This window comes from Motacilla alba, chromosome 3 (assembly GCF_015832195.1).
Source record: "Motacilla alba alba isolate MOTALB_02 chromosome 3, Motacilla_alba_V1.0_pri, whole genome shotgun sequence".
NCBI lineage: Eukaryota > Metazoa > Chordata > Aves > Passeriformes > Motacillidae > Motacilla > Motacilla alba.
Genome location: NC_052018.1, coordinates 72,379,422 through 72,406,967, shown reverse-complemented (window position 1 = coordinate 72,406,967; position 27,546 = coordinate 72,379,422). Strand labels below are relative to the sequence as shown.

At 41.9% G+C, this 27,546-nt stretch overlaps 2 protein-coding genes across 3 annotated transcripts; one reads left to right on the top strand and one right to left on the bottom strand.

The window, feature by feature from the left end:
- Positions 1–23: 23 nt before the first annotated feature.
- On the bottom strand, positions 24–20,059 carry GNPAT (glyceronephosphate O-acyltransferase). Of its 2 annotated transcripts, none has more exons than XM_038130301.1 (16): positions 19,802–20,059; positions 16,199–16,390; positions 13,605–13,781; positions 12,660–12,789; positions 10,298–10,425; positions 9,783–9,858; positions 9,044–9,195; positions 8,824–8,954; positions 7,940–8,163; positions 5,534–5,779; positions 5,063–5,142; positions 3,216–3,356; positions 2,214–2,313; positions 2,027–2,120; positions 1,008–1,069; positions 24–710 (listed from the first exon to the last, which is right to left on the bottom strand). In XM_038130301.1, exons 1-16 carry the CDS (start codon positions 20,036–20,038, stop codon positions 667–669), a joined length of 2,214 nt encoding a protein of 737 aa, XP_037986229.1. In that variant the 5' UTR covers positions 20,039–20,059; the 3' UTR covers positions 24–666. The 2 variants fall into 2 exon arrangements, with proteins under 2 accessions (XP_037986229.1, XP_037986230.1); XM_038130302.1 differs by having other exon boundaries at positions 16,199–16,387.
- Positions 19,986–27,334, top strand: C3H1orf131 (chromosome 3 C1orf131 homolog). The gene is made up of 7 exons (XM_038130308.1): positions 19,986–20,160; positions 20,298–20,587; positions 22,718–22,774; positions 23,759–23,854; positions 24,540–24,626; positions 25,610–25,665; positions 26,297–27,334. The coding sequence occupies exons 1-7, from the start codon at positions 20,025–20,027 to the stop codon at positions 26,424–26,426; spliced, it is 852 nt and encodes a 283-aa protein (XP_037986236.1). The 5' UTR covers positions 19,986–20,024; the 3' UTR covers positions 26,427–27,334.
- The last annotated feature ends 212 nt before the right edge of the window (positions 27,335–27,546 follow it).

The following is a 27,546-nucleotide window of genomic DNA, read 5'->3' as shown; positions in this document are numbered from 1 at the left end:
GGAAGAGACGACAGACACGTAAGCGACGGTGCTTTAATTCAATGTTTAAATATAACATTCATTAAGTAATTAAAATAATGCCAAGCTGCCTTAAAAAAAAACAACAAAAAACCCCCAACAAAACCAAAACCAACCCAAACACAAAATACCAAAACACAAAACCCAGCATATTTATCAGTTCTGGTTATTGCCCAATGTTTGATTTGTGCTCTTCATTCAGGAGGGCCTTGCCATACATTTAGCCAGGCAGCAACATTTTTTTCTAAATATTCATTTTAATGGTAAGTCTTTTAATTCCTTGTTACATTTTCACATCCATGAAATATTTGAAACCAATCACATTCCTTGTTACAAGTCTAGAAAAATGTGTTTAGGTAGCCATTGCTGTGCACATCTCTTTCAATATTTATTAAAAAAAGAGACAATTTTAAATTTGTTTTAAAAAACAAAAGACGGTGAGGATGTACATACACCTCCAAGCCCCTCAGCAGCAATTCCTAAGTGGTAATGGAGAGCCGTCCAGCTGAAGAAACTCCTCTGTGCCTCCCACACTTGCAGGCTGGCTGGGCAGGAGGGGAACCTTGTCTGCTCCTATCCCTGCTCCAGTGGGGCAGTGGTCCATGGTCTCAGCAGGAGTTTACATCCACTCACAGCATCAGGGACCGTTTAGAGTCGTGCAGCCACAGGTTTCTGTACAGGTATCCGGGCATCTAACAAAAAAACCCACACTAAATATTTCTGATCAACATGCTGTAAACACCACGCCAATAAACTACTTCTTACTTTACTGCCCTCAGCCACTGGATTGCAAAGTATGTGAAATAAGGGAGATTCAAAGCTGCAGCTAATGACACCAGAAAAAGCATTGTAAAAAAATATTATTAAGATTTTTATGCAGTTAAGTCTATGGAATTACTAGCTAAAATCACTACATCTAACATATATGCACTGTCCAAAGTAATTTGTAACTTGAGAAGCTCTCTTCACATTAATAACAGAACACTTACCAAACATGTCCAGGATTTTACTAACAGCCTCTTGATTTACACTGTAAGTGAAACCACTGGGCCTACAATTACAAAAAAAAAAAGTTTACTCAACAAATATTCCTTATTCCAGTAATTTCTACACAAATAATCAGAATTAAACATTTTCATAATTACATAATATTTTTCATCATACCAGCATACATAACAAATTTAAGGACATGTCAGACTTCTACTCTAGAAAAGTCACAGTTTCTTTACCTTTTCTCTTGTTCACAGTCCCCAAATTCTGTTGCACTCAATTTATTTGTTTTACTTGAAAGGGGAATTTAGCTATAGACATTTATCTTAACCTATTCATTTCATCAACAGAGGCATAAGGAAATAGCTCAGGCCATCAGCTGCCAACTATGTTCTGTGAAACACTCAAGACACTGCAGGGACTTGTTTTATTGGAGACTTCCATGATCATACTTTTAAACAGAGTAAGGAGCACCACAACACAAATTCATTTGATAACAGAATAACACATAATACAGCAACAGGTGCATTTTAATCTTAGGCCTATAAACCATGAACTGTGTAAAAAGACTCGAATGATTAAGCTTTCAGTTAAATTGCTTTGAGATGAGTTCAGCGCTGAAATCCCCCAAAATAACCAGTATTCCTGGTTATTGCTTACAATGCCTCACAAGGCTTACTGTAGCACACACTATTATAAATAAGCAGTGCTGCTCTTTTCTTATCAGAGCCTTGGGAGGAAAGTTGAAAAACAAAAGGTAAAGGGAATCAGAAGCAGCCTAATAGTGAGTTAATGAATTTTGTTGTTAGGAGGTCCCACAGGAGTCTCCACTATGAGGGCATGCCATTGCACTTCCACATCATGTACAGAGAGGAACTACTGGGTTTTCTCCATGACTCCAGTAAATCCAGTCAACCTCTGGTGCTCAGGCAGTTGGGGTTCTGCTGTTCTACTAGGAGCTCAGACATTAAGAATTGCCACTAAGATTTCTGTACACCAGATATCTAACATTACTTACATTTTCTTCTTCTTCACTGCACCCAGTTGCACAAGAGCTGATAAGGCATTTTTCTGCATGTCAGAAGACAGCGCTTCATAACATTGCGTACTCCCTATGGAGAAGGTAGAAACACAATTAAAATTTTTATAATTTTCAATTAACAGGCTACTCTTGTAAAATCATGTTGAGTAACAGCTATACACACCCTTCTCGAGAAGTTGAAAAACAAAGTTGCGGACTCCGGGGATAAACTGCTTCTCAGTAAATGCTTCTTTCATTTCCTTTGAGAGGTATCTGAAAATTAACTTAACATTTTCAAGAAAATGAGCATTCCTTTCTTTTAGATTGTCAGCTTGTAATGAGTTATAAACAGACGAGTCCTTGTAAGTAATACTGTTCCACTTTGAAAAGCATAGGAGAGGAACTCAAAAGGTACCATTGCATAGGGCATCTGAAAGTTTTATTACTGTTTTACAGGTAAGAGAATCCCAATATTAAAATAAGACTCCATATTTCTATAATAGCTACCTTAGACATTAATTTTACATTCTTGTTCTTACAACCAAAAACAGTTCAACTTTTTTAAAGCAATACCTGTTCTGAAGATGAGAAAAAATGGGCACATCAGTACAGTTCCACCCACTTCACACATCAAATCACTAACTAGATTCCACTATGTTAAACACCTACAGTCTCACCAATCTTATACTGACTTAACTGACATTTTAGCCTTCTGGATTTGTATGAATTACTCACTACAGGAATGTAAATGTTTAATCTTATAAAACCTTGGAAAAACCAGAAGAATTTAAAGAGAAATGGGTGGAATTAATGACTCCCATAAAAGCTATCAGATAGGAGATGCAAACTCATTTCCACACCTGGCAGGACAGCCCACATAAAATTAATTAAGCAAGAGCTCCTCATAAAAAAGAACAATGAACCTGGTAGCAGCACACTCCCTATGAATCTTATAAACCCACAATGAGCCATCACATTACATAGTTGTTACTGCTTTGGTAAATTGGACAAATCTGAGCCAAAAGCTAAAATTGGGATCCTTGGGGGAGGGTGGTGTTTAAAATTTATTACTGCTGTTTCTTAACTTTTGCATTTCTCAGCCTATTTACACAGAAGTAACGCAGCTCTCTTACTTTCCCTACAAAACACAGGAAAAAACGAGATAATTTTCTGAAGGACAACATACCTGATAACCTTCCACAAAAGGTCTGAACATAGCTGACAAGAAAGACACTGTACCACTTCCTTTGTCAGTAGGGTATATCTCCTGTTGACTCGTTTGAATGGCATCACATTTTGTGAGTAGAAAACATCCTTCCTCAAAATCCTGGACAAGAAATGCATAACTAAAATTCTAACATTTACAGAAGTGCAGCTACCATTTCCCACAAAATCAACAACAGAAACCACAACAGGGCACAACTTTCATTTCTGAGCTCAGTTGTCAAGAGACTTGAACCAAAAATACCCATATAAAAAGGCAGAGGGAACATGTCTCTAAACACAGCAGTTCCTCAATGCACAACACACCTTGGCACAAAGAAAGTGTCTACAGCTCCTATTGCAACAGCCAGCCTGAGCTCCCTCAGGATTTTGTCAAAACAGGGTCAGGTTGTCCAGTTTAGGTCTTTTTCCTGTGGGTGTTTTTTATTTATTTATCTATTTTTAAACTAAAGGTCGGCCTTTATCTCATGTCCAATGTTTGCAATAAATGATAATACAGATCAATGACCTGCCCTCTACCAAACAGAAAACAAATGGCCGAAAAGTTACAAAGTATGGAAATGTCAAGGTTAAAATTTTACTGCCAATATGGGCAAAAGGGGGACAGATTACACAAAGGGATGGGACAAGGACATGACAGAATGAATAAAGCAGTGAGGGGGTGGCTAAAAGATCCCTTAGCATCACAGCAACTCTTTCATCTGACTCCAGCAAAGTCAGTCATAGCCAGCCACCTTCCTGCTCCCTGCTACTTTCTGCTATTTCAAGAAAGCTGCAAGAGGCAAGAATAGTCAACAAATAAAACTTAACTATGCCAGTCAGCCTTTAAAAAAGGCCCAATTCTCATCTATATAAAAATCGAGGAGATTTTAATACATTTGCAAGTCTTGAACATTCTTTTGAAAATTATACTTAGCTCTTTTTTAATGCAGGAAAGATCATAACTATCACCATCATGTATTTGTCCTCAGCATTGATAAAAATAACATGTAATCAGTTTAAAATCCAATTAAAAACTACACATACCAATTTATATTGGGTGTGATGCTGAACCAGCTTTTTAACTGAGAAACTTGTTTTCACCTGCATTTCAAGTGGGCTGGACCAGAGCCAGCTCTGACCCAGCAAGTTTGTGTACAAACTGACAGAGCAAGTCCTGCAGAGAGCCAAGGGCTGCCTGCAGTTTTCCCAGCTTGGCTGTATCCAGCTGTGCTAGGGGTGCCCACAGGCACACTGAGCCCTGGAATAAGGCAGTGTGCAGGAACAACACCGGCTTTGTCTGACTGATGCCTGTATGGGGCAGGAGGTAAAATGAGGGGAAACTCTTTTCAAGCAAAAAAGGATGCAAGTAAAGCTTCCAAAGACTCTAAGAGGGAAACTATCATGCAATTAGGAAAGCTCTCACTTCAAAAACCTTCACAGGCTGCACCCCTGACAGCATTTACACTTCATTGAAAAGACTGTTTTAACACAGATTTTCAGATCTGTGCTGGAAGACTGGTAGCTTTATGTGAAAAAGCCAACCTTGTGCTACAGTTCATCTTATTAGGTCAGAATTGGGCAATTTCGTGATTTTAATTTTTTTACTGGAATGGAGAAAAAAAATTGCATTGGCAACCCTGTGGATTCAGACAATATTTTGCAATCAACATAATGACCCCCTCTGTAGTTCTCCCTCCCACTGACAGATCAAGGTGATATCCCTTTAGGTGTTTTTCACAAAGCACTTGTTTAGCAGAGCCCTGGAATCAGATGCTATTTTAGTCAGTTGCATTATTATCACTATTTTTGTATAAGGGATGTTTTTACCTTCAATGAAATGCCAGGAAAGAAGATGAACTCATCAGAAAAAACATCTCTCAAGAAGTTGAAGCAGCTATAGACTTCCTCTGAAAAAATATTGTAAATGGAAGGGAGGAGCCATTTACTCCTTATTTAAGAGTACCTCCTTCAAATAAAATACAGACTTGACATTTGAAGCATACATAAAATGACAGAAACCCCAACAGAACAGCAAAGCACTTGATTCAACTGTTAAGAAAAGGAAAGAGCAGGGGCTTGCACCTTCTCAGATCGTGCACTAAATGCCACAATCAAATCCTACAAAAGGATCAAAGGGTAAACAAACAAATAAAAAGGCAAGTAAAATATCCCCCTGCCCTCCCAACACATCCACCTTATCCCAAGTGTAACAGTCTTGGAGTCACAGAAACCTGGTGCTCCTATCCCAGCCGATGGCACAAGGAGCAAAACCAGCAGCTTCTCAGAGTCCCAGCGTACCTTTTCTGAAGCTGGGTGCCATCTGCAAGGCGACTGCCACCAGGGCCGGGCGCACGAAGACGTTCAGCAGCTGGTTCCTGTACGTGGCACACATGAGCACGGCCAGCGCGTGCCTGAAGACGATATCCCCTACGGCTCCATCTTCCACTCCCTTGTCATTCAGGACCACGTGGCCATCGACAAGGCGAGCGATGTTGGAATGCAGGGTGAGGCCAGACAGGACTGCTTTTTTGGCACACAGGTTGTCTAGGAAGTTGCAAAAGGGAGCATAACTCTATTAAACAGCCCAAAATGCACCAGTATTTCAGACACTACACCAAACTTTGAGTTAGAGAACTGTTCAATAGAATCCATACCAGGAACTGGCAAACTAGGCATGGTATGAGAATGATACGGAGAGAAGAAATTTCAGACATTTCTATAATTAAAACGCTTCAAATTCTTCCACTTACTAACAACTGCAAATTGTAATTGTTCCTTTGTCTCTGGAACAAATATCATGAGCCTCCAAACAGAAAAAGGATTTATCTGTTTGATGGAAACATTCATTAGTAAGGAAACGGAGACTATGCTTCTGCCTAAGCATTTCTGACACAAGTTTTGAATCAGAGGTATAAATCTCTTTATAAACTTTTTCATCAACTCTCATACATAAGCGAGGCCTCATCCCAAAATAAATTTATAAAAATTCTTAGCATAAATATAGTTACATTACATACCTACTCAATGAGAAACATTCCCTGCATCAAACTGGAAACAATTTGACAAGCAAGCAATAAAAACTTCATCTTGAATGCTGCAGTACACTTTTTATGTTCACAGCACCATAGGCATATCAAATCAATATAGCCTCTGACAGAAAAAAAACATCATATTCTTTTCCTTTTATACAGGTTTCATGTAGAGTCTCCTTGCATCTTATTTACTACCTCAACCTACTTCGTTCGAGTTTTGCTAAAGCTCCCAAGTTTCTCAATGCAATAGGAAGCAGAACTCTGTGCAAGTAATTTTTACACTTCCTGTTTTGAATATAAAATTTTGCAAATGTTCTGCCTGTAACGACCAGCCAGCATGACAAGGGCAGAAATAACCAGCTGTTTGGAGACTGAAGAACGGAGAGCATACATGCAGTTGCTGGCATCAGCAAATTGGCCTTTAAAATGTATTTCTTCTTTCAAACTGACAATCCAAACCAAAATAACAAACCCAGCATGCAACTGATGCCTTGAGCACAGACAGCACACTCCAACAAAATCCACTCTGCTGTCGTCACTCCTCCATTTCATGACCTTGCCTATTTGGTATTCCCTGACTACATGACTACTAAAGCAAATGCTTACTAACTGTTGCTAAGAAAATAAACAAAATAAATCAGCAAATCTGGATGTGGTATGTTTTACAGTTTACTGTGTAGTAAGATTCAAAATGTTGTTTAAGTATTGCCATGAAATTCTTGCTTTTACCAGTTTGGCAGAAGCAGACCTTGTCTGTGTTCCCTGAAGTGCTGATCCCTGAAAGAAGTGTTTTTTTCCCCAGAGGTGACAGACCTCTTTTATAGCAGTAGCCTGCTCCTATTTCTTTATTGGAGTAGTGAGAGGGATCCTTGATTATACACAGGACTACAAAAGCAAAGATCCTTGGCTTAAATCTATCTACAGCACATATGCACCTTAGCCACGTGCATTACACAATACTGTTCTTTGCTGGCTTTACCACTTACATCCTGAGGCTCTAAAACTGCCTGTGTCACTCTGGCTCACAGAGAGAAGTTTCAAACAAAGTTTGAAAGCACAGCACAATCAATCTTTCAGCAGCCAATATATACACTATACATATATACAGATATAAAAGGGGGTGTGTATATAAGTATATTAATAAAACCACCAAAGAAGCCTTCCCTTCAAAAGTCATCATTGTTTCTGGAGATAAAATGAAATATAAAAATAAACAGACAACTGAGAGTTTTGATTTCCTCCACCCATTTGTTTCTGCTAGTTCTTTGCACCAGTAACAACTTATACTGTAGTCAGTACCAAGCAGGAAATGTAGCATTACACAGAGTTAAGTGGTGCAGATCAGGCAACTGCCTGTGACTTTCACACAGTTCAGAAAGACACACTAGTACTCTGATAAAGTACCTTATAATTTCCTTCTCACATGATAATTTCCCTCCCTTCATGATACAACAGTAAAATGTCTGTTCTGTTTCCACCTGTTTTTCAAAGTATTATCTTCAACAGGTTAAGTCAAAACCTGTCAGGTTTCAGCATGATTTTTAGCATATCCTAAAATCCACTTATAATTCTAAGAATTCCATAAGGCTGTCACTGTACATTGCTTCCACAGAAATATAATTTATCTTTCATAAGCAACAAGATGAACAGAAATAACACTTTCTCTGCATACCAGGCCATTCAATGAATCCTCCAAAAGTCTGTGTTAAGCCTTTAAGCCACAGAGTCTTTTCTATGAGAAGCTCAAATTCCATAGCTGGCAAATTTTGGAGCAGGACAGCAGCAACTAGCACCCATGGGCTCAAAACCATGTTTTCTATTTGCAGGAGCTCCATTTTATAAGCTACGTCACTGACAAATTCTTGGATATCCTCAGATGGCTTTTGGGGAAGATGCCTGAAAAAAACAATGCAATTTAAGGTAAAGAGCTCAAAAAGTCTAATTTAAATAACACCCCTCTTTATTGCTTTCATATTGCTCCCAGATCTGTAACTTTACAGCACCTAACATCTGCAGGGTAATTCTATGTGCTATGTAAAACAGAAGTATAGAGCAAAGCATCAGTAGCTGCATGACAGTACCTAAAGCACAGACCTCTGTACTGATGCTGTATATTTGCTGTCTTCAAACAAAATTCAAAAGCATTATGTTTTACAGAAAAAATTACAAAAGCAACACTATCCAGTCACAGCTACAGCTCTCCCTGACATACAGTCACTTAACAGCTTGCAAGAAGTGAGCGGAAGGTGAAAATTTTAAGTGGCAAAAGCACCATATTCTCAGAAATCAGAGTTTTGCCTGGTTCATGCATCACCGTTAAAATTTAAAGTGGCATCTTCTCAACACAGGGAAAGCCACAAGGAACAATTCACTTCAGAAACACCCAGTCACAAGCACAATAAGCCTCTGCTCAGACCAAACAGGTTCAGCAGTCTGAACAGTCAGATGGTGGGAGGTGAGAGAAGATGAAAACAAAGTACAAGAGAATATCTTAGTTCACATAGGTGTAGACTAAATGTTTTTCCTGTGCATACACCACAGAAAAAGATATGGTACCTGGGAACCAAATTGTACGGGCACCGATTGATCCTCCCAGATGCCAAGGTTCTAAGGGATACTGGCTGGCCAACGTAGATATGTATGGTACCAAAATTGTCACTGAGGATTCTCCTGGCTTTTAACAACCCCTATAAAATGGGAACAGGAAAGCTTAAATTCTGGTGCTACAGGGTGTGTACACATCCACTTATGTTCTGTTCTTAAGGAATTTACATACAGATGTAGATTCTTTGGGCTTTGGGACTCCTAGGAGTTCATATGCATAGAGAGATTCTTCTAATATCCTCTCATAGCTGATGCTGATGGGAACAAGGTACGTGTCAAAGACTTCACGTTTGAAAAAGGGCTCCATCACAATGCTGAGAAGACCTGCCAATTAGGAAAGAAACCATGAATCACCTGTCTCTTTCAAAGAGGGAAAAGCAACTGCAATTTAATTTTGAAAAGTCTATCGTTGTATTTAAGAAACTACTAATAGGTATGCACTGTGCCTGTTCTCTCTTCAAGGAAGCAGAAGCAAAAGACATTGCCCAAGCCTTAAAACAGAGTAAATGGAAGCAACACTCTTGGACAGCTGTTTGTGCTCTTTTCAGCAGCACTGCTCTGTGCTTGCACAGCATTTTCCTTCCAAAGATTCCCCATTACTTTCACAGTTAGCACTACAATATTTCCCAGCTGGCCAGGGGATGCCTATTGTCTAGGAAGAAAATGGTGAAGAGTTATTGAATTTAGTACACAATGGGGCAAAGGGAGCAGAAGCAGTAGAGTGCAAGTGAAATGCATTGCTGTTCTTTGTATGGCCTTGGAACCCAGCCATGGTGTTTTCCATACTCTGACAGACTTCCCCAATTTCCCTCTACTTTAACACCCCTTTCTATCCAAAGAACTTACAAAGCACATAGCCACCAATGAAAACACTAATAATATTAGAAGTTCCAAATCTTAAATAAACATACCAAATTTTGGAGTCAGAGTCTTGGCAGTGCGGCTTCTAGTCCCCTCAAGGAAAAATTCAATTGGGGCATAGCCACTCTTCAAAAATAAAACAAACAAAAAGCTAGTGAGAGGAAACATTACTTCTTTATTGTCCACAGTTTTAAGTACTTCAAATGTAAGTAAGTTTTTTTTTTTAATGAAAGACAAACATATCTAACTTCAGTCATCTTCAATCCATCCATTGTATTTGCCAGACTATATAGTTTAATTAAGGAAAATATTGTGTCTGTCATGAGATATGGTCACACAATCCAAAGTAACTGATAAGCAGTAATGTATCACTTACTGAACTGTGTAATAACAATAGAGTGCACACATCGTCTTCAGCTACAGCAAATCTGAGGTAAAAAGCACTTACTCAGATCACCATGAAGACTTTCAGTCACACAGCCATGACATCCTGCATATCTCACAAGAATTGTTCCACCACAGTATTTCTTAAGTATACATTTTGAGAGCTCAGCAAGTTATTTACCCTTAACATTGTTTTTACATATTCAGCAAACACTGCCCAGTACAGTCTGTTCCCACCGAAGGAACGTCGCATAAAAAAGGCACCTGCCCTTCGTAGCAGCTCACCGACTATTTTCATTCCTAGGAAATCTGAAAAACAATCAAAGAAGAAATAAAACCACACACACAAAATTTACTGATTCATTTCAGCCAGCAGAATCAACCACAAAATTTTCTATCAGCCAGCAGAATCAACCACAGAATTCCAGCCAGCAGAATACAGAAGATCTCTTTCAAGGATTCCTTTGTTGCCAACATATCTATTTGCTTTCAAATTGTCTAGCAAGACTTAAACAGACAAGAATGGCGTATTAGAATATGCTTTCCATTTTTCTTAAGCTGCATTCACTTAGAGAATAATTTATTTTCATAATTTAGATGGCCAGAGTTCAGCCATAATAAAGACTAAGTTTCTGGAGAGCATTGTCTCACTCATCTTTAGAAAAAAGCAGCTCCTACTGAACATATTCCAGAAGACACAGAAATTAGGCAGCCAATCAAACTACATTGGACCATCTATGATCCTGACTCATCATTTTGGGGGATGTACACCAAACCAGCTAAAATTATTCTACTGTTTTTCAGTTTTAAGCAATGATACTCAATGCTTAACTTGTCAAAAGTAGGAAAAAGCACTTAATGCTAACAGAGTTCTTACGAAAGCATTTAAAACAAGTCCACACATAAGCTGGCAACGTGCCATTCCAACCTCCTTGCCACCTCAATCCATGAAACACTGGAGAACTGATATTCACTCAGTCAAATAAATTCACATTTCTAGTTACAACACTGACAATGACTGCCCTGAAGATGTCACAGGTGCCAGAAACATCATCCCAACACCAGCTAGATTCCTGCTAATGTACTGTATGAAGATGCACTGGCAACTGTTTACCTTCCCTTAGCTAATCCCCACAGATCTCTCTGTACGCTTGAAGCCAAGAGATAACTAAAAAAGCAAAGGCACTTACCACCTGTATCAGGACAGTCTCTCCTCTGAGCGTAAGTGCTCATTTGAGAGTGACTTTGTAAACCACATCTTGTGAATCTCAAACATGATATGCAATTATGAAATACAACTAAAACCATAGAGAACTGTATTTTCTCCAGAGGAATTTAAAATAATACATACACGCAGGCAGCATCAAGCTACAAGCCCCTAATTCTTTAGGAGAACTTTGACCCTGAAGCACCCAAAACATTCAAAAAATGTTAATCATTTAAAAAAAATCCTTGTAAGCTAAACTAATAGTATCTTAAGATACTATTTTGAGGTCCAAAACTCAAAAATACTCTAATTCAAGTCAGCAAAGGATTACATCAATACCCATAACAACATGTGAGCAGATTCTGAATAACACACAACAGGCAAACTGCAACACCTTGATCAAGACAGCTGTGAAACATGGACTTGTGAATCTAACCTGCATCACCCAGATGCAGCAAACTCAAAGCCCAGGGAAATCTCATCTTCCATAGCAAGCACGTTCTCACAGCTCCTATTAGTCTTGCAACTTCTTGACTGGAAAAGCAGACTACAGTAAAGCAGTAAGTTCCAACATCTCTGCTAGCTTACCTTACCTGTGCCTGGTAAGGCAACAGTGCTGCACCAGACCTAAGGCGGTTTTCTGCTTGCTTAGAAGACCTGTTTGATACTCGTGACTTCCAAGATCAGGTTTCTAAGTTAAGTGCTGACAGCATCCAGATTTTAAAAAGGCACATTAACTTGGAAGACATTTACTGTTCAAGCCCTCAAGAATTGTTTCCTACAAATATACTGGCTTCATCTGCTTTACAGATGAAGTATGCCCAAAATCCTGACCTCTGATTTGCCATATCACTTCCCTGCCAGCTCTATTCTCAGCATGTCACAAAGTTCTGCCAATACTTCAAAGGAATCAGTCACATCAGAAACAAGCATGAGGTGTCTGGTACTTCGTATCTGGCTGCTGTGATTACACTTTAAACTATGTATGAAGTATCACCAAAAGTTCTGCACCCACAGCAGCACCTGGGCAAGTTCTTCCCTGTTACCAGGCTATGAAAGCAAATAGAAGTATTCTTCACATATTCTTCACAACCCTTATCTTTTCTCCAGCCTCTGGTCTACAGATGGGGTACTTCTGGGTGAACTTGCTAAGAAAAAAAAAACACCTTTGACAGGACTAGCACCAATGAGAAGCTTTCAGACACTATAAGCAACTTACCCAAGAAGGATTTAACAAGATATATTTGGAGCAGAAGTTAAACTTCTTATAGTTGCAGCTACCAGAGAATGCTACCAATTCTCTGAATCCTGAAGACATTGTTAAAAACATACTTGCCTATTCCTGCTGCAATGACAGGCAAGGCCAAGTCATACGTGTATAGCAAATAAGACAGCATCAAAAAGTCTACGTAGCTTCGGTGGCTGGGCAGCAGCACCACAGGATGCTCCTGAATGGCGTGTTGCAACTGGAAAAGAACAGTGCAAACAATATTGTCCCAATATTTACTGACTGTTGAAATTTGCAAATATAGACCTGCACAGGGCTTAAGGCAAACAAAACCCCATTGCCTGAGAGTTGTTTCTCTGTCCACACAATCAATACGTCTTTCAGCACAGAACCCATTGGAAATTTGGAGCAGGTGTTTCCAGAGTAGCAACCTGAAGCTCACAAGCATCACAGGATGCAAAAACTAGGGGCACCCCATCATGGGATAGTCTAATTCCAATCCCTTTTGATGGAGGTGGGAAACCAAATAGGGGCTGTCAGGACTGACATTGCTGACTTCCAGGGAATGCACTACACCCTCCAGAACAGCAATATCCTGAAATGAAATAGGGAGACAATGGTTCCTGGAAACTGAGGAAAACCTAAAGCATCTCCTGCCTCAGAGGTGCACAGTGTTTCACAACACTTAGTTGTAAGAGGGTTTTGCTGAACAGCCATGTAATATTATATCGTGACCCCCAATGCAGCTAAATGCATTGTTATTTTATAATATCAGATAGAAACATACTCACAGGCACATAGTATTTCTTATCATAGGAAGCATTTGGAAATATACAAAAAAATCCTGACAGCTGCTGGCCTCTAAAATACTTACATATCATCTGTCTTTCCTCCTACATTTACTAAGAAATGCACTAATAAACAAAAGTGAGTGCAGTCTTTTTTTTTTTTTTTTTAGAGGGTATTTTTCACATTTGTTTATTTGTGATTAGAGCTCTTGTCCAAGTAATTGGTCTGAAAACATTTTAACTTTTTCTTCCCACCAGTACTCACTCTCTGCATTCCTTCTTCATTAACACAAACTCTCTGGAAAAGCTGTTTAAATATTTTGCTCAGAGTGAAGGCAAAAAATCTGACAGCTCCTAGTTGCATACGGTGGCCCATCTCATCCAGGATTTCCGTGGCTTCTTCTTGAATAATATCAGGTGATTCTCCCATTTCTTTTGCTAACTAAGGAGAAACAAAACAGCAGTGACAAGTTGTTCCCTTCTCCTTGCCCATGCACACTGTTGCAATGTACCACAGATACTATGGGAGAACTACTAGTCCACAAGATTTTGTTTTACATGGATCTAGTCATACAGAATCTGTTTGGTGCCAGCCAACAAAGCCAAGTTAAAGCTGCTTAAAAACCAAAATAACCTTAGATGTTAATGGCGGGGGGAGGATGTACAACAGTTCTCCCCCCAAACACAAAATCCTCCTCCCATATGAATGTTTTAACTGGCAGCATATTCAGCGGATATTTAGGTTCAAGGCATATTTCCTATATTATCAGTCTGAAAAAGACTCTGCATTTTTCTTTCAGCAGTAAAATGAAGCCTAGGTTTGTAGAGACAGTCAAAATGTAAATATTTTAAGTGCATTTGGGTTAGAGTTTACAAAGAACCTCAGCCTATCACACTTCCATTTCTTTGTGATGCATTCCTTTGGCAATGGAGAGCTGAATTGCATACAAAGCACTGACTCTACCAACTGTGCATATCAATGATCTTCCTTCTGTTGCCATGCACATTCCCTTTTGAAGTTCCTTGAAATAGACTTAAATAATGGCCATCCCTCCAATTTGGTATTTGAATCTTTGAATTAAATAATTTGAAATTAAATAGAAATATTTAATTGAAAAGTTAAGCCTTTTACTGTTATGGAATAAGGAACATGACTTTTACTCAACACAGAGGAGAAAAGGAAAGGAACAGCAGAAGAAAAAGCCTCCAAAAAAGCACATCTCCATTTGGAAGCCAGCGCTGCTTACCTATTATTTCCATTTTGTGACATATGAGAAAATTCATCTCCTCCAATCTACCTCCATATACCTTACTATCACATCTGCTAGGTCAAATGTGTTTTCTTAAATGCATTACCCATTATGCTACATATTTCCACATGTAGTTTAAACTGATTATTTTAGCCACCTAAAGAAACCAAAAACTGCTTCCACTTAAGCTTGAAAAAATCAGTCTTGCTTAGGAAGCCAAAAAATTCCTCTTGTTATTCAGCAGGAAGAGATTTTGTTCTCAATCGCCAGCAAGAGGCTTACCATACAGTTCACTTGTAGGATTTAAGGGCAAATCCACTAAAGAACTAAGAACTTCCCAAAATCAGAAACCAAAACCCCAGACCAGTCACATATAGCAACCTAAAACAAACAAATGACCTGAACTTCCCACACTGAACTTTAGTAACCACAACAATTTGGCACAAGAACAAATTCAAGTACGCCTGTGTAAAGCTGTGCAAACCTTGCCCAGGCAGGAGGGACCCTAATCGCAGAGTGCTGGGCACATTGCCCAGGACACTCTCAGTTAGAAACTTCCAGTAACCTCTAGTGCAAAACTGGTAACCAGGCTGCAATGGCAGGTCTGCTAACTCCCTTCAACCACTTGGTGCAGCCAGAAAATATCCATCAAAATAATTTTCTATCAAAAAAGCACTTCAGAAGAAAACATCACACAAACATCTTTCTATCAAATTCTCTGTAAAGTATTTCTTTTAGTAAATTTTTTTAGTGTCTGGAGTTGAAAGATTTTTTTGGCTTTCATACTACTTAGCAATCCATAATGGAAACAGAACTACTTTGTGGTGTAGAGTGACATACTTTACTTTGTCACATTATAACACGTTTTGATGTATCACAGGTAATACCAGCCATTAAAAGAAACAAATAGAAAAAATTTACAGTAGCCTGTCACTTACCACTAACCAAAACATCTTATGTATTTCTACAAGCTTGCAATTATTTTTCAATGGCTACTGAAATTAGTTACCCTGCTAATTAACACACACACATATTTCAAGCACTTAAACACAGTGCAAAGTATCAGCCAGCCTAACCATAAAATACTTTATTTGTTTTAAAATAGTAGCTGCCCTCCATGTTAGAACAAAAAATATGATTACATCTTAAACAGTATTTCTAATTCAAAGAATTATCTGTGAAACAGAACTCTCATTTTAGTGAAAGTAGCATTTAGGACTTGTTCATAAATGCTATCATTAACATACAAAATTCCTACAAGACACCCTCAAAGTACAAAATTGTCTGCTAAGGAGAATGCTAATGTCTTTCACAATGTTGTTCTGTGGAGTATGAGAAAGAGAAAAAAGAAGAAGTCAGGCACACTGGATAAATTAATGATGAAGTGTTGTATATGCAAAATCAAAACACTGTTTTATGAACCTGACAGTTTTAGTGGCAACTCCAGTATTTTTTTTCCTGCCAAAAAGAGTTATTTATTTACTGGATGATCTTCCAAACTACAATTACCATTTGAACAAGGTCAGCAGCAATCTCTTTTTCCTTGCTGCCACACAAAGCATGGCTGCGTTCAATCCACCTCATCTTAGAGCTCCTTGTCCAGACTCACCTGCTTGATAACATATTGAACTTGCTCTGACTGGAGAACAGCGCTTTTGATAGCGTTTGGCTTGCAAGGTGAAAGTCCCTTGTAGATCACCGGGGTGTAACATTTCATGGCGTATCTCAAGTCACTGGACAACCGTCTTTCCTCCAAGATATCCTCAAACTCATCCCTTTTCTTTGATGTGAGCTCTTTCTGCTAGGAACATACAAATAAAGAATGAGACACTGTCTCAAGCTATTTGGTGACCTGCTTGGCTACAGCACCAAAATAATGATATGCACTACTTCTGCAACATTCGGGGTTTCTCCTTAGCTTTCAATAATGTCGGCATGCTATACTCTGTGACTGCAGGAACCAATACCACCTGGTTGCAAGAGTGATCCAGAAAGAAACTAAAAAGCAAAATAAACAAACAAAACCACACATCCTCCCACCCCAAAAAAACCCCTCACTTTAATTCCTTTCAATTGCAAAGATCCCCAAATCACCCATGTTACTTAATTCTACTTCCCCCCCCAAAAAACCCCTTACCCTAACCCCTTCAACTGCACAGATCTTCAAATCACTCTATGCCTCGTGATTTAATTCCACACAGCAGGAAGAAACTGAGAGAAGACACGGGCTTTTAAAGCTGAAGTGTCTTGCCTCCAGCCTCTCCATGATTAATAGGTATTAACTAAAAGACTTTTGATTCCAACTCTCACAGCTTCATTAAGACAATGCCATGATTGACATTATAAAAACCCAATCATCAACACACAGAAAATAATCCCTGCTACTTGAAAGTTGTATCTGGGGCCTTGGTGACTTGTGGCTTTCACAAAGCTTGGATGTAAGGTACATGAAACATTACCAGGCAGGAGCAAATAAAAAAAACAACCCAAATCACCTCACTGTCAGCCACATGAATGCAATACAGTGCACACGTAGGTAAAAAGAGAGCACAGCCTCTGAGTAATCAGTACTACAGCTAAGCAGGAAAAACCCCAGGACATGAAGAAATAATTTGGGATCCATCCTGCTGCAAAAAATTCAGACAGAAGTCTTCCCTTTGAGCCAGCAGACCCTTGCACTGGTGAGAGATGTCTATTATCTCCTATATCACTACAGTTTGTAAGAATGACCCCTCAGTCTTCCCAAGAGTGAAACTGTATTTCTCCAAGCTTCAAACCAGCAGCAACAGGCACCAGGTAAGTAAAGACAGCTGGAGTAAGCCTCTGTTAAATAAAAAAAGTATTAGTTATGACCAAGCATATTTATTAGAAGATATTAAAATTAAAAATGCTTATGTCTTCCTCCACTTTAAGTTCCACTTAAAGGGTAGCACTGGCAATCTTTTCATTCATTCCACTTCCTCTTTCTATATCTGACCCGTGCAGAACCAAACTGATAATGAAGGATAAAACATGCTTCATGAGCTCCTTCAGTGACCTTTTCTGGTGCTGAGTGGAAAGCCCGGCCAGCAAACACACAGGGGAACACCAGCAATAGATAAGCAAAATGCCCAACAGCGGCAGCTGGGTTTTCAACCTTGGGAGAGGGAGTCGGGTTTCACTGCCAGCCAGCCAACCAGAGCCACATCAGCAACTCTGTCAGAGCAGCTGACATTTGTAGAGAGCAAACCTTTAGCTCCTGTCCATTCATCACCACAAGGTAATTTGGTGGAACAAAACATAACAACTCAAATCAGCAATATCCCCACTTAAGAACGAAAAAAAGAAAAATCCCTCAAAGCCTCATCTGTATCAAAAGTCAGTTTTGTTTTACTGGAGGATACAAATCCCACTATAATGTTTGACCTTCTCAAGTTTTCTCACCCACACAGAACAGGCAAATTTGGAGACCATCCCTCTACTATAACTGCATTTAGCAGATTGTATAATGTTTCTTTCCACAGCTGCAGTTTAGAGAATTACCTCATAGTAACTGCAGAACAAACTCAGCAGAGACTTTCAAAACAATCCCATACAGGTATTAAAACTTTTAGGGGTTTTTGTCCTGTATGATTTAGCATTACAGCTTTCAACCGCTCTTCTTTCACAGCTTTCAACTGGTTAGTATTTTGCAAGAGCTGAGTAAGCTAAGATCTGTTAAGATGACTGCAAATAGTTTCTATCAGCCATCTGTTGCTGTTGACACCTTATATCAATCCCCTTGATTAAAATAAAACAGCAATAAATCCCTTATGTTGTATAATGGCAAAAAAAGCTCAGAATAGAAGCAGAAAATGACTCTAAAAAGTATCACCTACTCAGATCAGTATGTGACAAGTCATTGCTCAGAACATCTAAGCAATGTTTATGTCAGTTACAAAAAGTTAAAATCCTGCAATCTGCAACTACATGAAATCCAGACAAAGAAAGGCAGCACTCAGCGCGGGCACGATCAGCCACATCAGCAGTCACCATGCTGCTACAGCTGTTCCCCAGAACAACTCCGGGGTGAGCAGAGTTTTGCTAGGGCCATGGCCCACTGAAACATCACCTCTCTGCCTCTGCTCTTCGTCTGAAGTCTTCACACTTGATGTGCAACTGAATTCTCTCCATGGCAATAGTTATTTTCATGCCCTGTTCTGAAGGAGCACTGAGGGAGCCAAACCACATACTTTACCAAATACTAAAGACTTGTAACTGTGCTTTTACACATTACAGCCAAGCTGTTGTTCCAGCTTCAATTGCCAGCTGGTAGAGAACACGCTTAGAAAACACGCTGCTGGAAACCCGGACATCAGAAGATTCAGAGGCATGCACTGTTACTGTGACAGCGGTGAAGCAAAACAGCAGGAGCCTGGAACTCCTCTGCTTCCATGTAACTAGGATATGCGATGTAAGGATGGTGCTCGCGATGCCCTTGGGATACCAGCATACAGACAAGACACAGAAGAGAAGTTAGGGAATCTCTGCCGAAACAAGGAGCTGTTTCCCTCTCTCCCTAGTCCCCTCCTCCGAACGCTTGTAGAGAGGTGGGGTTTAGCACCCCACACCTAAACCTCCTTGTCTGAGGCTGGCGAAGGAGCTGCAGGGAACGAACAAGCCAATAAAGTAATTTTCACTATGAAACACGGGGAAACCCGCTTCGGCCACTCCATGCCCAGGACAACCTCCCAGCGCCGAGTTCCCCTTGGCTGGCAGGACAGGCTGCTGCGGGGCTGAAGCCCTGCGGAGCGCCCGGTGCCCGGGCACCTGTCCCCGCAGAGAGCCGCTCCGGGACACTGTCTCCGTGAGGAGGGGACACTTCCCACCGCCCCGACCCCGGCGGGCCTTCCGCAGCAGCTCTGAGGGGAGCCGCGGCGCTCGGGATCGGGAGCTCTGGCTGTCGCGACTGACACGACAGACAATGAAGGAGCAGCCGAGGCAGAGAACGGCGCGCGGGAAGGTGAACTGGTGAGAGAAAACGACCGGTCCCGCCGGGGCCCGGGAAAGGCCTCGTCCCTCCCTCCGGAGCGCGGTTCCCCTTCCCCGGGGACACGAACCGGGGGTAAGGGATGGAGGGGCAGACTGCGCCAAGCGCCATCATTCCCCTTCAGAGAGAGCGGCACTGCCGCAGCGCGGGTGAGGCGACCAGCCCCTTCTCCGCGGCACCGCTCCCGCCGCCGCTGCCGCCTACCGAGTACATGGGCGCCCCTCGCCGCGCCCGCCCGGGCGCCGCCGCCGCCGCTGTCGCCATGGTCCTGCGAGCTCCGCCGCGCCGCCCCGCGCCCCGCTCGCCCGCCCTACCCCGTCGCGCTGCCCTGCCGCCCGCCGCCGCCTCCCGCGGCGCCCATGGCCCCGCGCCGCCCCGGCCCGGCTGCCTGGCGCGGTGAGGCGGCGGAAGGCGGGGGCACCGCGCCATGGGCGGCGCCATGTCGGGTGAGACGGCAGCCGCCGGGGGTCACACGCCGGCCCGCCCGTCCGCCGCGGCAGCCATGGGACCGCGGGAGCCGCGCCGCCGGCTGGAGGCGGTGCTCGGCGCCCTCTACGACCTGGGTGGGTGCGCGGGGCCGGGCCGGGCGCTGCGCCGGCAGCACGGTCCTCCCTGGGGACCGGGGAGGGGGCCGGGCGTGGGCGCTCTGGAGCGGAGTGGCGGCGGCGCGGAGCTGACCCACGGCATGTGCTCGGCACAGGTGAGGAGCCCGGCGGCGCCCGGCGTGCTGCGGAGGACGGCGAAGCGAGAGCGGTGCCGCCGTCAGCGGAGGAAGAAGAGGAGGAGGAGGAGAGACGGGAGCCGCAGCCGGCGGCGGGCGGGCGGCGCGGGGCCCGCGGCTTCTTCGGGGAGTTGCGGGCCGAGCTGAGCGCCGCCGGCACTGCCCCGCCGCCCCCCGCCGCCACGCCGGCCGTGGAGGTGGTGGTGTTCCGCGGGAGGAAGAGGAAGGAGCGGCACGGCCCCTCGGCAGCGCCCGCCGGCCGAGCACAGGTAGAGCCGGGCGGGAGCGGACCCCGCTGGCCCCGAGCCGCCCCTTGCCGGAGGGTGGGCGCCGTGGGGCCGGGTGCGCTCCCGGGACGCGGTGCCAGCCCCCTGCCGTGCCTGGTTTGCCTCGCTTGCTGGTACGGCTGCCTGGAAGTCCGGATGCTTTGGCCATCCGCGTGCTCAGCCCGATGGCATCTGGTCCTGCTGATTCTCAGTGGGGCTGCTGGAAACAGGGGCAGGATGAAGCAGGGGAGGGGCAGGACTTGAAGACCAATTTTTTCAATTTCAGATCTCTGGATAAGAATCTTATGTTTGAAATAGGCGCATTTCAGCAAACTAAATTGATTTGCTGACAGGCCTGATGTTACGCCAAGAAGTGAAAGAGATGGAAGGCTAAGCCTCTTGGTTCCTTCAATGCCCACGAGTTTTGTGTGCTGCTCCATTCCTGTCAGTAGCTGTGGATGTGGGGTGCCAAAACTTGCTTCTCGTCTCTGGCATCACAGCAGCGCTGGGCCATTGACAAGCAGCATTTGTTCTTGGAGGATCGGTGTTGGGTAGTCAGTGGGGGAAGGCATGGCAGCATTAGATCTCAGTCCTCTGGTTTGGTTTGTCGCTGCTGAACTGCTTTGCAGTACCAAAAATTGTAGCTGAGTTCCTTCAACAGGGAGGTCTGGATAGGTTTGGCTGGAAGCTGAGCAGAGGGGTTGATTTGTCTCCAGATTTTATAGCTTCTCTGATTGTTTTCCTTGAGTTGTCTTTATGTCCATAACATCAGAAGCCCATTCTAAAATAAGCTCTGATGGGCCAACATATGGCTGTCTTGAATTCAGAGAGACTTACTGATATTGGGGGCTTGATTGCTTGGAATTGGGGACTTCAAGAGACTCAAGCAGTTGTTTGAATCCATAAACTTTTGTGCTTTTTCCAGCATGTTTTCCTCTAAAAATTTTCTTAAGTTTTTTTTTTTAATCTGGAGTTTTTTTACCTGAAAATACTGGTGTTACACTTGTTGGCAAAATGCTCTGATGATAACCGTATTTGTGGTTGAAATTGCAATTCCCTGTAGAAGCCTTGCAGAGCTGAGAGGAGTTTGGCTGTGGTGGATGCAGAGGGAAGCCCTGGTGTAACCCTTGGGCCTGAACCTGTGACTTACTGTGCCCTGAGGTCCTGGAGACTGAAACGGAAATGCATGAAATGTATTTCAGTTCAGCTGTAATGTTTATATAGTACTCCTGTTTCCTCTGAGTGGATTGTACCTTTGGGAGCAAACAGGGAAGGTGAACAGGGTAGGAAGGTTGAACAGATACAGGCAGTTTGCCTGCCTGCATCAGCATGCTTGGGAGTAGGCAGAGCTTCCATGCAGAGAGGTGGCTCAGCGCATCCTCCCTGAAATCAGAAAGCAGATAGTCTAAAATAACCCTGGGAGATTTGTAACTGCTCCACAATTTCCCATGTGGGACACTCCTGTAACAAGCTAGCATGGAACTCTCTCCCTGGAGATTTCGTGCTTCGTTTTCTTCCTAGGATATAGTGTGTTCCCCCTGGAGAGTGGCCCTCCAAACTGAGAACTGCTGATGGTGTCTGTGTAAATCGTAGAGTAGAGAAGATGTACTTTTCTCTGAGCTCATTTTGAACAAGTCCTTTCTTCAGCTTGCATTCAGTGGGTTCTGCCATTGCTAATAGTGCACCCTTTGGAGCTGTTTCTCTGGCATTAGTGAAGCTGGATATGGGCACTAATATATGTCCATGAGTTAGGAATTAAGCTTGTTCTATATATTGCCCCAGCTGTGAGTACATGCACTGTTACCACTGCACTGTCTCAAACAAAATGACAGTGAGCTAAAATTCATGAGCTATCCTACATTAGCTGTTGGGTATGGGTTTGGAAATGGACATATGAGTGATACATAGCTCACATGTGGCAGTTTTTCTCTTACTTACCTAGAAAAATGCCATTGAAACTGCCTCTTTTAACAGATCCTTGTAATAAAGCTAGAAAAAAATGCTGCTGTAAACCTGTGTATTATTCCATACAACTGACTTTACATTTCACTGCTTTTCAGAAAGCTATCCCAGTCAGCATTTAAACTGGTGTTCCTTGTCATATTAATTTGAAATGTTTTGTTTTGTTTATAGACCCAAATAGTGAGTGAAGAGAAAAATGCAGTCAGACAAGAATTTAACTTTGAAAAGGTAAGTCAGTAGGATCAGACTAATGTCATTAGTTTAGTGTACAGTTATGTGTACATGTATACCTTAGAAAGCTATGGTGGGATCGATGGGAAACCTTTCCAGAAATGGCTAGGTGAGGATTGTGGGTGAGGATTTCCTAATAGGAAATTTCTCTTGTGGGTGAGGATTTCCTAATAGGTAATGCTGGCTACATGCCACACCAGAGGAGGAACAGGCTGGCTGCAGTCAGCTGCTCCATGTGGAGAGAGGTGTGTTTCAACTTCATGGCCTTTCTTTCTGATCTTCCAGTGAGAATTTGAGGGGGATGTGTAAAGGTGCTTGAATTCCCATAATGTTTAACATAGCTCTTTCTGCCCTGTGGTGTTAAATCTCTGACATCTCAGGTGGGAAGGGGAAAAAAAAAGGTGTATTGGCATCTGTTTTTGAAACAGAAATGGCTTTTTCCATTTGTCTTTTTATTCTCATCTGTTCTTACATTGGTCACCTTAGCTACTAATTTGTTTACAGATCTGTGCAAGTTGTTTTGTGTGCCTAATCGCTGCTCGGGGATGTGTTATGATCCAATGAAATCTCTCTCTGGAGATTCTGCATGGAGCTCTGTTCTGCTAAGAAGGGTGGGGATTTAATCACTGATTTAAAAAAGATTATGGATTCATTAGTGGTTTTGCCAAGGTATGCTTGTATAGTGTTAACTCTACCTATGTGTGTAGTCAAACCACCATCTGTCCGTCCATGTTTTTCAGTGGTTAAGTGCTCATTTTTTACATGGAGGAAATCCTGACAGTCCTCACCATCCACAGATTAGTTGGACAGTGGTTAACTGCTCTGCAGTATAACTCTGAACTCAGTTTTATATTATAGCATGCCAATTTCCACTATTAGCCAGGATTTCCTCAGGAGTATGACTTGGTTGCACTCTGCCAGGCATTGCTTTACAGAAGGTTGGACATTATGAAATGCCTGCAATTTTCTGTAATGTTCTAGGCTCGCCTGGAAGTGCACAAGTTTGGAATCACTGGCTACAAGAAGCAGGAGCAACGTGTTTGGGAACAGGAGCGTGCTATCATGCTGGGAGCCAAGGTAATTGTCCCTTGGTTTGTGCTGTAGGTCACCCAGCTGTTACAATGCAGAAAAGCAGTAAAGAACATGAGGAGTTTTGGTATTACTCTTTTAAAACACAAAATCCCCAGCCCTGACCCTTCTCCCACTTCATCCTTACTTTTACATCATCTGTTCTGTCTTGTCTGTTTTCTGTAGATGATTGGAAAATTAGTATGGTTGTGTTATCAGGAAAGTCTTACAGATGAAATATGACTGCTCAGGCTGAAAAACAACATTTACTAATTTTTATTCAGAATAAATATTTATTCAAAATAAATAGTTGGAGAGTGGAGTCGCTTTTTAAATCTTCATTCTCACAGTGAGATAAAGATGGAGAAAAGTTTTTAGTTCATCATAACTAAAGAAAAAATAATATTTTAGGTGTTTTTTAGGAAGTGGGTAGGTTCTTTTTGCTCAGAGTGTGTGTGTAAACCTTGTAGGACTGATAACAGAACAGTATTGTCTCTCTCTGCTGTCCTCACCAAGAAAGAAACAATTTGTGACTACCTGACGTCTCTTAAGTCCATTTCTTTCACCCAAAACAAAATAAGCATTTCTAATGTTTTGCCACCACCACGTGAATGCTGTCTGTGCAAGTGTGTGAATAATTTTTGAACCTATTTGAAAATTTAATCAGCAATATCCCTCCCAATCTTTGTTGCAGCCCCCCAAAAAGACACACATGAACTACAGGACTTACCAAGAGAAACTGAAAGAGAAAAAAGCAGTGAAAGATGCTGATAAGGAAAAGGTTTGTAAGAAATTTACTGTATAAAAAGGCAGCAGCCCTCTTTAAAAGGGCCTGACAGATGATAACGCCTCAGGTGCAGGAGGAGTGCCTGAGATTGACACCTGCTGCTCCCTGTGGATTGGGCTCCTGGCTCCTACAGGATTATTCTCATTGGTAAAAGCTGGTTGTGTGCAGTATGAAGGCACGGAGTTAGGCTTGTGTTGTGGTGGGTTTCACTGCCTCACCCTTCCAGGCTGATAGACTGATGACACAAAATAAGCAGTGGTTTTTTTTATCCTTTCCTCTTAAGAGGAAACAGATAGGTCCCCAATTAAAGTTTGTTGCATGTTGTCTAACCATAGAGAGCAGGATCTTCAACTACTTTTTTATCAGCACAATTCCATCTAGGATCCTACTCATTATTTAAAGCAAGGGTGAGGCTTCTGTTGCATCCATCCTCTAGCACAGCCCATCTGGCTCTAAGCCTACTCTCTGCCTCCCTATGGAGCCTTCCCATGTAGGTGGGAGCAGGCTGGTGAGGCTGGTAATTGCTCTATCTGCTGGTTTCCTGCCACCCTCTCTCCCAGGGACCTACTTCTCCTGCTCTGTCATGTGGCTCAAAGTGCATGACCAGTCACAGCTGAGCCCTGCTATTTGACAGCTGCCCTCAGGTGGGTGACAGGACGCACCTGCCTGGTAGTGAGTCCATCTGGGATCTGTCACATGCCTGAGAAGGAAGCTTCTCCTTTGCACGTGGCAAGGACAGCACGTTGGTCCTGAGAGGGCTGTACTTTCCCTAAGGCATTAGGAAGGGCTCTGGGCACTCCTGGCAGTGGCTTCATAATGTGTTGCATCACTTGTTCTATCAGAAGGTCTCCCAGCTTGCTTTAAGTGCCTGCTGCTCTGTGAAGCAAAGGCTATTTACTGAATGTTCTTTGTGCAGGTGGTTGTTTAACCAACATGTTCTGTTCCTTTTCCATTAAAATACCTGTCTTTAAAAACAGGAACATAAAGGTGATTCTATTAAGAAGAAGAAGAAGCAGAAAGAACAGAAGGAGAGGTGAGGTGTTTTTAACATGGTCTCCCTAGTGTATCTCCCCTGGGTAATTGCACAGTCTTACTCCAGAAATCATGCACATCACAGTGCAACAGAATTCTTCACGTGCTGAGCTCCTCAAAAAATGGTGACACTGCTCTGTGCCTAGCTGTTCCAGAGGCTTCAGTTCCTCAGCTTTACTTGAAAGTATGTCAGTTTTGCCCCAACATGTCTTAAGACTGCAGCTGGAGGTCAGAGGGATGAAAATCCCTGTGTGCAGACTCATGAGACACCACTTGTTCAGAGCATTTGCCCTAAGAGATAATTTCTGCAAAGCATAAGCTACAGTATACAGAGGCTTGAAAGTGAGCTGACATTTCCTAATCCTAGTGCAGCAGGTTCCCTCTGTACTCTGTCTTCCTTCTCTATCCAAAAATCTTTGTTTTTCTAAACATTTAAAAATGTAAATCATGCTGTAATGTGCTGTAAATTTTGCATGTCTATGAAGGAAAAATGTTCTGAAGTCTTTACATGCTATGGTTTGATACTCTATAATACCAAACTCTGCATAAATAGGTGACTTTTTCACCACATTAGCGTTTACCTGTGTTTCTGCTGTTTCTTTTAATTTTTGTTTTTCCTCTCCCTGTTTCAGGAAGGCCAAAAGGAAGAAATCAGTGCCTAGCATTTGGCCTGCAGGACAAGTTGGAAAATTCAGAAATGGGACCTTGATTCTGCAAAGCCGTGACATAAAGAAAATTAAATCATCTAAAGTTAGCAAATGAACTTCATGGTACAGAGTGAAATGGACAATATTCATAAGAGAATTCACATTGCTACCAACACAAGACTTCTGTGGCCTTTTGCCTATCCACCATATCCTAATTTTTTAATCTTATTTGTTATTACAGGATTTTTATGTACCATTCTACCTTGGGATGAATATTAGAATTTACCATTTTATAAATAAATATTAGAGTTCTTATTAAGAAGGTTATACAGGCTATTTTATTAGTCAATATGTGCTGAAGAAAACATTTCTTTTTGTAGAATAAACTTATTGGCTGTAAGTAAAATACTCATTTAATTCATAAATTAATGGATTAATATAAATATATCTTTCATCCAGAAGGAATTTGGAAAAAGCAATATCTTACTCACTCTGAACTGGAAGTAGGTGTTCTCCAAACATTTATTGGACATAAATCTTTTTCTGTATCCTTATGGATTATTAGTGGATAGTGGAACTGCACAATAATTTTTCTGTCCAGTAAAACCTCTTAATGTTTCAAAATTACCTGCTTTGGAATGAAAATAGTACTTTTCTGAAGTTTTGTCCCAGGCAAGCATTACACACTCATCTTGTATATCTCCGTAGGGATCTCCAAATAAGCACTTTGGAATAGTGGTTTGGTAGCTTGATTGTTTGGTTTTTAAAAACAAAACCATGTAAGAGTGAGCCAAATGAGCATGGACACTGAAAAGCTACTGGTTGTTCCAGTTAACTCGTGTTTGTTTTGATTCCATGCTTCTTAAGGCCTTTCCATGAAATCTTTACCAAAACTTCCTTTGGGTGCTATTTGGATTTCAGCAGTCTGGTGTTTCTGGAGCAACATTGATTGTCTTCTGTAGCTAAATACTTTATTTTGTTACTTTTAAGGTCCATCCATTAGAAAGGGCAATTGTTAGTTACACTTCCAAAATGAAAGTTCAGTATTTTAGGGGGAGACAAAGATAAGGATAACTTAAATGACAGAATTTGTTCTGTGTTGTAAGGAGATGTGAAGCTTGTTGGAACAGCTCTGTCAGTGAAGGATGTGTACATGGTAAGGAATACAGCCCTTAAAGCAGAAACTTGTTCTAGGTGTACTGGTACCCCTGTGGGCTGGGCGCCTGAGCAAGGTG